This window comes from Bombus pyrosoma, linkage group LG6 (assembly GCF_014825855.1).
Source record: "Bombus pyrosoma isolate SC7728 linkage group LG6, ASM1482585v1, whole genome shotgun sequence".
Classification (NCBI taxonomy): Eukaryota; Metazoa; Arthropoda; class Insecta; order Hymenoptera; family Apidae; genus Bombus; species Bombus pyrosoma.
The window spans coordinates 2,635,680-2,649,314 of record NC_057775.1 but is presented as its reverse complement, the minus strand read 5'-3'; the positions used below and the strand labels follow the sequence as shown (position 1 = coordinate 2,649,314).

The 13,635-nt window shown below is 34.0% G+C and overlaps 1 protein-coding gene across 4 annotated transcripts; it reads left to right on the top strand.

Annotated features, from left to right (window-relative positions):
* The first annotated feature begins 373 nt into the window (after window positions 1–373).
* Window positions 374–13,407, top strand: LOC122568156 (endoglucanase E-4-like). 4 transcript variants are annotated; one of them, XM_043727561.1, is made up of 8 exons: window positions 374–709; window positions 3,726–3,953; window positions 4,140–4,514; window positions 8,166–8,403; window positions 9,129–9,407; window positions 10,713–11,053; window positions 11,283–11,532; window positions 12,358–13,407. In XM_043727561.1, exons 3-8 carry the CDS (start codon window positions 4,482–4,484, stop codon window positions 12,642–12,644), a joined length of 1,428 nt encoding a protein of 475 aa, XP_043583496.1. In that variant the 5' UTR covers window positions 374–709; window positions 3,726–3,953; window positions 4,140–4,481; the 3' UTR covers window positions 12,645–13,407. The 4 variants fall into 4 exon arrangements, with proteins under 4 accessions (XP_043583496.1, XP_043583498.1, XP_043583495.1 ...); XM_043727563.1 differs by lacking the exon at window positions 3,726–3,953 and having other exon boundaries at window positions 11,298–11,532; XM_043727560.1 differs by lacking the exon at window positions 3,726–3,953.
* Window positions 13,408–13,635: the final 228 nt, after the last annotated feature.

Genomic DNA, 13,635 nt, shown 5'->3' with positions numbered 1-13,635 from the left:
GACGATGCTTATATCTTAGGCCAAGAATAACTTTATTTTTATTCGATACATTCCTACACATCCTATCTATACGTTCTACAAATTCTTTCCTCGCCAAGCAACTGTTCACAGTAAATATGAAACAATTACTTTGATTTCACAAGTAGAAATTTTTACAATTAAACATGTTTCTATATTTTGCTTATCGCGACAGAAGATACAATTTCTCGCACTTTCTCGTCTTTCCACTGTCCCCGTCTTTCCTCGGTACACCAATCGCTCTCAAACAATTAAATGCGAGACAAGTACTTTCGTTCTCCGAGGAATCACCCCCACTTCCTTCCCCACCTGTTCGCGGTTGGAAGATCGTCGGCAAGTCACAATCGTTGGTCAGTCAGTCAGTCAGTAAGTCAGTCAGTCAGACACATAATCGATCAGTCGACGAATCGATCGAAACGCGATCATCAAACGCTGGATTCTTTCAAACTCTCGGTTCATGAACTTTCTGACTGACAAGTGCGTTCACCTCGTTAAATGCATAGTGTAGTTCAAATGTTGAAGTGAATCGCAGCTGGAGTATCGAAACAGCGAACAATCTGTTTCGCGATAAAGAATTTTGTGATTTCTCTGAATATTGTGGAAATTTACTTGAACAGGGCAGAATTTTGTAAACGATAGCAGAATGTAAAAAGTGGATTGTCACTGCTTAAAGGTGTTGAAGAAAAGAAAGGTGAGATTCAATCGAGAAAGTCATTTCATCTAATCAAGATTAAATTACGGGTAATTACGATAATGAATGTTTATTTACTGCGTTTTTCATTTAAAGATATACTACTCTATTCGTTGACGAGCTTTGGTAGTAGATATAAACGAGTATCTACGATGTGTGAAATATTTTCCAAACGATTGGATTGTAATCTGCGAATTAATAGAAGTTTTGGAAAAGTTATTTCTTTTCCTGTTCTTCCCCTGCATAATTCAGAATTTTTTTGAAATATTGCTTCTTCTTTTTTCCTTTCCTAATTCTATATTCAGGATTTCGATTTCTATCGAATTTTCCTTTTACAGAGAAATATTATTAATATAATGAATTTTTTGCAATATTATTTATACCGTTCATAGAAAAAAGAATAGAAAAAGTAGTTATCTTATAATCAATTTTCTGGAAGGATTATAAAGGATATCTGAAATAAACTGATTTTAATATGAATTTCTTTTTAATTTACAACAAATAGCTTAATTATATTGCATGATTAAATATTCGTGAATGAATACGATATATGAATACAGCATATACGACATATTTCAATGAATATATCTTCAAAAATATACAAATTAGGGCAAAATAACAATTAGTACAAAAACCCTTATGCACATAAATTTAAAGTATTATAAACTATCAAAAATAATGTCTATGTATCGGTACCACTTTCATCTTCATTTTCGCGATTAGGCGGTACGTTTTGACCGCCCTTTGGCATTTAATATTCTTAATAGAAAATGCGTTAAATGAGTCAGTGGTAAACAACGTCTTCGTCTGCATTGAAAATGTCGACTTGACAACCATCGAAGTATCTTTCATACGTATTTATGATTTATATGCAATATGCATGATTTCGATGACTCACACGAAATCGACAGCTAAAAAGAACTCCGTGCAGTTGGATGTTGCCTGCTAAATGTAACAAGTGCATTCGAATACCATTGAATCATTGAAGTTTATTATTAGAATTGTTAAATTTATTATTAGAATCTTTAAATATTTCATTTCTGGAATCTTATTTTAAAACACTTTTTCCTCGAAGCATCGCTTAGAGATAGAAGATTGTTTATAGAGCTACGAAAGAACTTTTTTTTTATTAAATCATGAAAGCTATTCGTAGGAAGTTTCGGTAACGAAGCAGAATTTCCTTCTGGCTGTTTGCCACTTTGCTAACGGATGGAACGCGTCCATAATTGCTATACAAGTTGTCATAACAACCAATCATTATTTCGTATTGAACTGGAGCTGACGGTTGATATACTTGTCAATTAAATCAAGGATTTCGCTTCTTGCTCCTTTCTCGGTCATTTCCGTTTCGATTTTCACGCATGTTAGTTTAACGAACGAAATACGATATTACTAGAGAAATAATTATGGATTTGTCAAATTGTTAGGAAAAAAGGAAACAGTTCTAATTAAAAAAGTAGCTGATAAACTGTACATGTTTATGCGAATTTAAAGTTTTATGAAAACAATAGGAAAAATAGAACATTAGTGCAAACATTAATACGAACATTATTAAGCAAATATATCTTTCACTCGTTAGATATTACGAGTAACGAGTACTACAAGTATAACGAGTGCTATACTTCGTGCCATATATTTTATGAATCGTCGTCGTCGGAAAGCACGCAGACAAAATATTTAGCGTCGGCAGTAAACGTCGACTTTCCAAACTTCCTGTGCGCTCGGCTTCCAGGGTACCTCTGTGAGATCGTTTTACCAAGAAATCCCTCTGGTGGAATGCAAATAACGCGCACGGACGAACAATCCGAATCTTCAGCTCGTACGTTCTTCTTTATCGCGAAATTAACGTCGGTCCCTTTGTGGAATCCATACGAATATGTCAGACGCGCTTTTCCACGAACAGATAACAGTTTTTAAGACAATGGTGTCTTGCGAACGTGATCACTTCGTTTATCCAAAAATAGAAGCATACATGAAGATCATAGTAAAGGAAACACGATGTAAATATATTTGTTTACTTCCTCGGTCTGTTTGATGCTTTTTATTCTTTGACCATAATTCGCTTTATTTTTAAGCCACCTTGCGTGTGTTTAAAAAGAAATATTTTAATATAGATGAAAAGATCGAAATTATTACAAGAACACGCGTCACATCGAAAGATTTTCAACGTTCCTACAAATTAATTCAAAAGTGGAATTCACGCTTATGTTGCAATTTAAGCAAAGGCAATTTTCGCCTAAGAAAAACTTTAAGAAACGCGATAAACCAAGCACAGAATAACTAGATGGAATATACTTAGCTCTGTACATATACCAATAGTACAAAGAGCAACCTTCTTAATCGTTAACAAAACCAGCTACAAAAAGAGGATAATACTTAGTTCATGAATTTTCCTCTTCAATGGTCTCTCGTTCGCGAACGTAATATGATTTACTCGTTTTGAAAATTCTTGATAATACAATAGAAAATATTCCGCGCGCCGTACGTGATATAAAAATCGCTCTTTCTTGCTTCTTTATGTTTTATGATTAAAGAAGCGTTTTAAACATCCTGATCGCATCGATCGGTTCTTACATAACTAAGGAAAAACGTAACGAGAAAAACGGCAACCGTTTAATACATCATCACTTCTTGAGTAAAAGATTCGTTAGGAGCGTTTGAAAAGACAAGAGAAAATATAACTTTACGATGTGAATTTTTTCATAGAAACTATTTAAAAACTGTGCAGAATTTTTGTAAGATATTTATGAAATTTTCCATGAATATCTAAAATTCGTGAAGAATATTTAATATGTTATTTTGATGTTTGAATTTTAAGGAAATGGTGAGTAAATTAAACGATGAATGAAAAGTAGATAAAGGTATGATTTAAAAGGTATTAAAAAATGCTTCTTTTAATAGTATGTTTTGATATGAAGATTGCAGGAACAGAACATAACGTATGTATAAGTCACATTCTTCATATTATATGAGATCAATTCTAAAATAATAAAGTAATTTTGTTCGTACATTTAAGATCAAATAAGAAATTAAAAACATCGCAGTAAATGCAGCACGTTTGTGGTTGCACAATGTAATTCGCGCTGTAATTCGATGTCTCTGTGACCATAATTGTGATCCAATCCCTCGAAACGTCAGATATGTGTTTCTTAGAGATTCTAATAGAATATTAAGTACAAAATGTAACCATGTTGTGAACACATAGATTAAACAATTGCAACTTGGCTGTCAGCAAAGAGGAAAGGTAATTTATTATTGCGTAAAGTTCAAAGACAAAAAGAAAGATATTTAGGTTTGTTCCGATATCGCGTAGAAATCAGAAAATTTGTGAGCTTCTAAAGCAGTAATTATTAATGAAAAATTTCTCAAAGAATCCAATAAAATCGCAAGTCATTTTCAATTTACTAAGTCATCTTCTCACATATTACAGAATCAGTGGATGATTTTATTCAAAGTCAAGATAATCAATCAAGTAATTCCTCCACTTTGTGAACGACGCTAGAAGAATATTAACTACAAACGTTGATCGGACTTAATTATACATTTGATCAAATCATTAAGAACTCTTCAAGATCGGAACAAGGAAAAAAACGCTTTTGTGATTGAAGAAACGATTTCACAGGAGTGAAAATTATTGATGAAGAGGTGCACGTGAACAATCGACATGCAACATCCCGAAATGCGTTTTACATCGATGTTGGCAAACGCCGCGAAAAGGTGATTAACAGTCGTCCGTTGTCCCACAGAAAGAATTGTGGGAGAAAAATCGAGAATGGAACTGAACGCGTTTGTCATCTATGTTGCGGTGAGTGATCATTCTTCATTGTGATAACAGACGTTAAACTACCTAATTTCTATAGTAGCTACAAAAAATTTGACACGTACCTTTATTTTCCAATAAAGCGTTCCTCTTTTTATCAGGTGATATACGTTTCACTTTCATAACGTCAAATTTTGGGTCAGAGATAAAATCGGATAAACGTAAAAATAAAGTGATTGGCACGGATTACATCCAGAAACTTCAAATAACAAATTAATATATGATACGTGTCGTTGTACAAGGTCAATCATTTTATAACATTTATAATATCAGCACGTTTATAACCATTCATCCTGAAAAATTGATCTAAATTTCCTCATATGAGTTTTGTACCGAATAATTTGACTTTGTCACGCATTAATTACAGTTATTATATTAGCGCATAATATCACGTATAATTTAAGATACAGAAGATTAAAAGATAAATTAATAATAACAAAATTATTACCAATATAGCAATACCATAACTAATAGCACACGATAGTACGGTAATTACATTAATGGATTATTATAACATTGCAATATTAACAATTAAATATTTTGATATATATCACAGTAGAAAATAATTAATATGGAAAAATATATATATATATACATGTCTGCTTATATCACTTTTAATCGTAAGTCATGGAATTATAAGAGCGTTACTAATTTTATATGTATGTATTTCTTATCGCTTCGTATCAAATACACGTAAGATTCCATTCTATCGTCACGTGTTACGTCATGTCTTTTCGATTCATACGTACATACACTTACATATGTGCTTGCTCATCGAACAAAATGCCGACGCGAGACGTCGTTTTGAATACTTATTGTTGCTTCTGGCGCGATGCAACGCGTTCGAATTGACTCGCGCGAAATCAAACGCCGAAAAACTCGACGTTCGTTTCATCGAACACAGCACGCTCACTCGCAATTTCGGCGAACTAGTTGCCATTGAACTTTCGTTTTATTAATTTATTTTACATTATCACATCTTTGGAGATGACAACGTGATTTTTATTCTGAAAATAACTTTACGACAGAATAGTAAATTGCAAAGTAAACATCGATGAACGTATAATTCCTCCTTTTTCTAAACGTAAGCACTTTTAAAACTCTAATATAGATATATGAATATACGTACGATATAAAAATTATATTAAACTGTTAAATATTTTATAGTATAAAAATATCCAGATATAATATAGGATGGTATAAAAATAATACGTTTAAAAAGAATTAAATATCATCAGCTGTGAAAGAAATGGATGAGAAACGTGTAAAATGTAAATAACTTACTATACTTGTTATATTATGCACATTAAATTATGCGTCTCTGAAAATGTTCAATGTCCATTTCTAATTTTATATCAAATGACTTTTCGATATGATATAATATATTAAGAAGAAATCAAATTTTCCCTCCTTGGATCTGACATTGACGACTGATGTAGACTCCTTCGTGTGGCCGGAAGTAGCAGCCGGGACATCGACTTCCGGTCCCCATGTCTTACTAGGCAGACGTGTATTACCATCACGCGAGTCTGCATTCTTACTGTCTGATGGGATCGACCTTCGAACGGGATTACTCTCGCATAAATAAATCGTCTAATTAAAGAAAGTATCGATCGATTTGATTAATTCACCTTTCCTGCGATTCAATGGCTTGAATATCATAAGACAACCATCACATTTGTAAATGAATTTCTGAAAGCCCGCAAAGTCAAAGACGGCCACTTTAAATATTAATTGTTTCAAATTAAATTTATTCGTGACAAATACCGGATCAAAAGAACTTCGAGTGAAGATCTCTGTAATAAAGATCAAGGTTTCAATCGCTTTCTCCTTTCTGAAAGATATATCAATATTTTGAAAAATCTAACTGCTAAATCTCTATCTCTGCTCATATTGGCGTTGCTAACAACCAGATGTGAAAAAAAGAAAAAATTTATTTTCCATTTTTATTAATTACTATTAATTATCTTTAATCTTCTGTGTTAATCGATGATTCTTAAGCCACACCAAGGATTCTCTCTTCGTAAGAGCAAAACGGTTCTATTTTGTAAGTGGTTTAAGATTTTTGCACGTTACTTTAATTATACGTAAAATTCATTTTCTTCTATAATCTTCTACATAGCGAAACAAACGAACTTCTAGTAAAAGTAATTTTTCGCACCTGTTAATTTCTTTCTGTAATTTTTTACATGGTATAAGAAAGAAACTTTCAGTGAAAATAACTTTCAACGTAGCAAAAAGAGAAAACCTTCAGTTCGTCGACTTTTTCTATTACACAGAAACTGCAGAAACTCGCGTGTACCGACGGACGTTGGTACTACGTTTCATGTTTGCAACGAAATCCCCGTGTAAGATCGCAAATATTAAAGTCCGCGTAGCAGCGAGCCGCGTGTGGACAAATTTCGTCGTCGGCCGTAGTGGTAAAAATGCGAGAACACGAGTTTACAATAAGCTTCGTGTTTGCAAAGGGTATTGGCGTTTGTCATACAGATATTACATGGTCGACGAACCTTGAGAATTTCTTAGAAAGAATGTAACGCCGGACTCTACGAAGTACACGTCGCACCAAACGCGGTTCCAAACTCATTTCACGTACAAATCGGCCGATATCGCCGATAGGAACACGAAATTTTATTCGCAATCGATGTCACGGAATTCTATCGACGTTTATCGATGTCTCTTTTACGCTGCTGGATCTTCTTAAACCTGTGACAAGTATAAAAATGCTCGGTTTAGAGTTGTTCGTTCGATTAATAAAATATTGTAGTATTTCTTCTTATATTAAGTTGTGCCATAATAAATTTTTCTAAGAACATTTTTAAGGTAAAAGATATGAATGGATGTACATAATGTGTTTCAAAATGAAGATATTTTATCGAATATTCTCGCTGTTTCGGAACGATACTAGGAATTCTTTCGTATACATCTCGGAACTTTTTATATAATTGTATTAGAAATGGGCTAATTTTCAATAAACATACAGTTAAGGAATGACATTTAAAATTATCTTGCCTAAGTATTAAATAAAGATGAAAAAAAGTAGATGTAGTAAAAAGGTCGAATATTATAATTATCTGAACACAATAAAATATGATAGTCGAGTGAATTTATGTTCTCCCATCGGAGAACTTCTGTTTGCGATAAAAATTGAGCATTCTTCCGCGATAGAATCGGAAAGAGGAGTGGCTTCGCTTCTATCGACTACCTAAGGTCATAACGAAAGTTTAGCTGTCGCTTCTTAGGTGGCCTTTACGAAAGTCCGTCACGTACAACACGTGTACGTGCCTTGCGGATTTATTGCAGTCATACTTTGTGGTTTCGACATAACTCTATAGTGTCGAGAATATGTCACTTTCGTGAAATTTGATAAGAACCCCTAACTTCGAGAACTTACAAGACGTTCGCAGAATTCGTACGACTATCGAAGGAAAATTTTTTTTATCCTTTTCAAAAAGACAGAATCCTTACTAAGTAAGAAAAATAAAAAGCAACAACGATGTAAAAGAGAATATTATCATTGATAAAAATAAAAAAATACGTACATCTTCGTTCATTCTGATGAACGATCACGTGTGCGTTGAACTCATTTCAATAGTTACGCGAAAAGCTTAATTCAATGAGTGACTCACGTTACAGACCCTGGCGATAGCATCGATAGCCTTCATCGATACGATAAACGCGAACCCACCGTACTACGTGAAACCCATCGAGGACGAGAACGATTACGCTCGTGTGCTGGAGCTTTCGCTTTTGTTTTACGAGGCACAACGATCGGGAAAGCTGCCGGAGAACAATCGAATCCCATGGAGAGAGGACTCGGCGCTCGACGATCGAGGATTGAACGGAGAAGATTTGACCGGAGGCTATTATGATGGTAGTTGAAAACAGTATATAGTATGGTATATAGACTACATAGTATATAGGAATGATTGCATCGCTCAGGCAACGATAAAATGATCAGTGGAAAATATACTTGCTAGAAATAAAGTTCCGTAGATAAAATTTTCTACCTACGATATCGTGATTGTGTAAATTTGCTATCGTTATATTGATATATGAAAGTGCTTGTACATCTTTTTTCTTTCTTGTTAGGATTATGTTTTCGAGTAATGTCACGAGTAATATTTATCAATGTAGGAAGACTGTAGGTAGAAAGAAAGTCACATTTTTCGTAATTTTTTCTAGAAGAGCAATTTCAAAATTCAACATCGTCAATTTGATTTTGAGATTAAATATGTTCTTATCATTTTCCAACAAAAATAGGGATTATAATTGACTGGAAGTTTTATTAACCACATAACGGGCGCATACACGTGAGCATACTTGTAGATTTAATTGTTTAGTTTATCAAATTATTTTTACCACCGATCTTTATACGTTTATCTCTATAAATAATTATACATATACTAAAATATCTATACATCTTATAAAAGATATATTATACATCCATTTGCAAGTTGTTCTTCGATATTCTAGAGTACAATCATCTTGATTACTAAACTGAAGAAAAATATGTACGTTGAATCATTAAAAAGTTGTAATAAAAATACCTGATAAAGACGTACTACATTAGAATATAATAATTCGAAATATTTTTAGCTGGTGATTTCGTGAAGTTCGGTTTTACTATGGCATCGACAACTACCCTTCTGGCTTGGGGCGCCGTCAGTTGGCCAGAAGCTTACAACGCGGCTGGCCAACTCGACGAACTTCGTAAAGCCATTAAATGGGCTACAGACTACTTCATCAAGTGCCATGTAAGCGAATATGTCTTTTACGGGCAAGTCGGGGATTTCTCATTAGATCACACGTTTTGGGGGAGACCAGAAGAACTGAATACCACCAGACCTGCCTATAAAATTGATCCGGAACACCCAGGTATGATATCGTAACATGTAATATTAATAATAACAGTATTAGATTGATCGTGAAAAATTCTGTCACCAGGTGTTTGTTATATTTACAAATTCATTTACAAACATTTACAAATTAATTTACGATAAAATTCATTTACAAAATTAATTAATATCTTTTATTTTTCTATTAACTACAATACTGTGCGAAAATCATCTGTATTATAATTATATTGTAGTACATGCTACTGTAATACTATATTGTAACTACATACGATTATATAAATTTAATTTTCATGCAGGGAAACGATAGTCTAGTTTTTGAGAACTGCAACTGATAATTCTAGTCAAAGTTCCCTTTCGCAGAAAATCTGCCTACAATCCCATGTATTGCAGATGTACCTACTACATGCTATCAACTTCGAACGAACAAACAACATGATGAGTAAATTTCGCGGCAGTTCATATGTAGTTTCGAGCCAAAAGCCAATGTGAAATTCCCGAAAGCTCATAATTTCGCGTAAAACTTTCGTCAAACATACGTATATCGCGAGTTTTGCGTTTCTCCTATATATTTAACTTGTTTGACAGCGAAACGTGGAGAAATATTTCTCAACTAGGCAGCGTTCATCTGCAAAGCAATGTATGATATCGGACAAAGTATTCGTTTTATCAAATCAGAAGAGCCTTGAGAACCTCAAAGAACTGGAAGATATTTTCATTTATTTTACGTAGAAATGCTTAATTTAAAGTCCTCTCGCGTTCGTCGTAAATTTTGTGTAATTGCAATATTGTGGAAAATGTTTTATTTTTATGAACAAGTGTAAGAACAATTTCTTAAATATTCTTTTCAAGAATTAGTAATCAGCACGACAAATGTTATTTAACGTAAAATAATTATTACTTCTATTATGAATTCCTTTGATTTGAAAAGTCGAGTAATCTCTTCATACGTCCATTTCATACTTTCTGCTATTCTCTTTCCAGTGTATTTGAGAAAGCTGATTTCCGTTTCTTTTCTCTTACGGCTCTCACCAGGTCCATATATGCTCTGTAACATTCATAGGTTTCTTTTTATTGTAGAATTTGAGAAAGTTCTCGACCTAAAAAAAAACATATTCGAACAACATTACAAAGAGAATATCTAATGATTCATTTCTGTACTTCGTATTATTTAACAATTTCCTCCACACGTAATTCTATTTGTTCTCATTTATTATTATCGTCAATTATAATTATACTGTCTATTATAATAATTACCATTATTATTCTTATTTTTACTATTATCTTATCTATATCAATTATTTTATTACTATAATCATTTTTGTAGGATCCGATCTAGCAGGTGAAACCGCTGCTGCCCTCGCAGCATCCAGTATGGTATTTCGCAATCACGATCCAGAATACAGTGCTAAATGTTTGAAACACGCCAAGGAATTGTACAAGTTTGCCAATGAATATCGAGGGCTTTATCACGAAGCGATCCGTGGAGCAGCTCAGTATTACGAGAGTACGGATTATGGTGACGAATTGGCTTGGGCGGCGGTGTGGCTGTTCAAGGCAACGAACGACACGATATATCTCGAGGATGCTGAACATCATTACCAGCATTTCCATCTCAAAGAGAGACCGAACGAATTCTTTTACAACAAAAAGGTCGCTGGCGTTCAGGTAAATTCATTCGCCTGATTAAGTAGTGAAAAATGATCTGTCTAGGTTCCGTTTCTCATATTAGATTCCTAAAAATACCAATAAATTCGTAGAAGATATTACAAACAATTAATTTCTTCTAAAAAATCTTCAGCAAGATAATCTACTAGAAAATATCATGAAAATCAAAGTAAAATTAAAACGCGAAAAATTATCGGGCTGATATGAATTAAAGTCAAAATTTTGGCAGGTTTTGTTGGCACAGATGACAGGGCAGCTGGAATATCAGAACGCGGCTCGTGCTTTCTGCGATTTCTCGGTGCGCCAGCAAAAACGTACGCCGAAGGGATTGCTGTACATAGACAAGTTCGGCACCCTCTGCCACGCTGCGAACGTAGCGTTCGTTTGCCTGGAGGCGGCTGACTCACCCGGTATCGGAGATCCCCAGGAATATCGTGAATTTGCCGAGCAACAAATTTACTATATGCTGGGAGGAGGCGGTAAGCTTGCTATAATACGATATGATTCTATTGGAAATTGTATAGGCTGATTCAAAGAAACAGGTCTCGAGTAAAATGTGATTTTACGAATTACCACGATAAGACTTTATTATCAAACGTTATTTGTTTTTTATATCGGACGCTAATAAATAATGAAAATTGATTTTACTTTGAAAGAATTGTTTTTGAGATCTATATATACACTGTTGGTTGTAAGTATCAACCTTGCTCTCCTCCTCACCTCCTCTTCGCCTTTGTATCGCTTCAGATATCGTTTCTTTCCTAAATTGTTCTATTCATAAAAAGTGTGGAATACACAAAAGGTACAAACATTAAATTGAATAATAAAATCAAACATTTGAAAATTATACGTATTTTAATAATACCGATTGAAATATAACATTCATTTCGGGTCGTATAAACCCAAGAAGATCAGCCTGATTAGGACACCTAATCGTTAGAATTATTATAAAACTTTAACAAATTTTACTTTATTTAGTATTCTACGTTACAAGACACGATTACATTACATTACATTACACTACACGGATAAATTAATAGATTTGTAATAAAATAATTAAAGAATAAAGACAGCGGGAAACGTTCAACTTAAATTAACATTACGAAGAATCCAAATACATGCTTATGGTCAGCAGTGTACATATACAATATATTTATTGATTACATACTTTTTACTTCTTTCTACGAGTACTATAATAAAACCTTCAAGTATCGCACTCGCCTTTTTCGACATCCTGTATAGTTACCCTAATTTCTTCGTTTCTCGCATCGCAATTAAAGCAAAACTCTTTCCACCCCTATTAGGCAGGAGTTACGTGGTCGGTTGGGGTCGAAATCCACCGAAGCAGCCACATCATGCTGCGTCATCCTGCCCCGACAGACCAGCCGTTTGTGGATGGCCCGAATTCGACAAGGACGCACCAAACCCTCAAATCCTTTATGGTGCCCTGGTCTCCGGCCCCGACGAGGCGGACAAGTTTCACGATCATCGAGAGGATTACGTATACACGGAAGTCACATTGGATTACAATGCCGGATTCACGAGTGCACTGGCCGGATTGTTGCAACTACGAGTTAAAAGCACTACGTAACGTGCGATAACAGTTCGCTGCTTTTGGCCACGAACCAAGGAATTACTTTACTCTCCAAAACGAAATAGTTCGTGTTCAAATAACGAAAGAAGACTTTTTCGTGATTCATACATGATGTGTGAATACAAAATAAATTGGAAGATATTGCGATGGAAAATCGATGAATGGTCAAATGATCTTTCGGAAAAGGATTATCTTTTGACTTTTATTTTTTGAAAGCTAAAAATTGATAATTTTATGTGTATATCAGTTGAATGAAAGATATTCCGATTCTTGTTAGTGGTGATTAATGTATCGAATGGAATTGCAAGATTTGCTATAGAGGATCGATGGATTGTTAGGTGATCGTTTTCGAAAAGTTCGATGCAGGATAGTAGTGTCTTTCAGTCGATTATCGAAACTTATCGTTAATATTATATTTTTATGTGAATATCAATCGGCTAAAGGATCTCTTGATCCTTATCGATGGTGTAGCGTATCAAAAGCGAGGTTTATGATAGAAGGTCGATGATCGGTCATGGCGAAGTAATCGTCCTGAAAAAATTAGATGGATTGTGTGTTTAGATTGATAAATACCTACTACTAGTAATTTCATCGAATTATTATTTTGTGAATATTATATTGAAGGAAATATCAAGTGAACGATTGTTGATTCTCGTCTGTAATATGGAGAAATCGAATAGACGAGTAATTAATTCTGATAATCAAAGGAAAGTGGCAAATGTATATTCATGACTATGAATTAATTAAACAAGAAAATGAATTAAGTAATTGCAGCCATGATTGAAGCGCCGTTATGTAAGATTGATTAGATGTTTTATGCATGATGGATAGAAATTTGTATCGATTGCACGATTGGATGTAATTTATTGATGTAACGTTGATTGATGGAAAGGTGAAATTATTTTCGTTCTTAATGTACGATTTTATTGAAACGATGTCTAGGCTGTGTAGCTTGACGCGCTTGAGTATGGCTTTAATAGATTCGATT

Excerpts from the sequence above, each read along its gene's own strand:
- LOC122568156 (XM_043727560.1), top strand. The coding sequence starts at position 4,482 with ATGGAACTGAACGCGTTTGTCATCTATGTTGCG. Across the intron at positions 8,404-9,128 it reads GACCGGAGGCTATTATGATG|CTGGTGATTTCGTGAAGTTC; the intron begins GTAGTTGAAAAC and ends AAATATTTTTAG. Across the intron at positions 11,054-11,282 it reads AAAAGGTCGCTGGCGTTCAG|GTTTTGTTGGCACAGATGAC; the intron begins GTAAATTCATTC and ends AAATTTTGGCAG.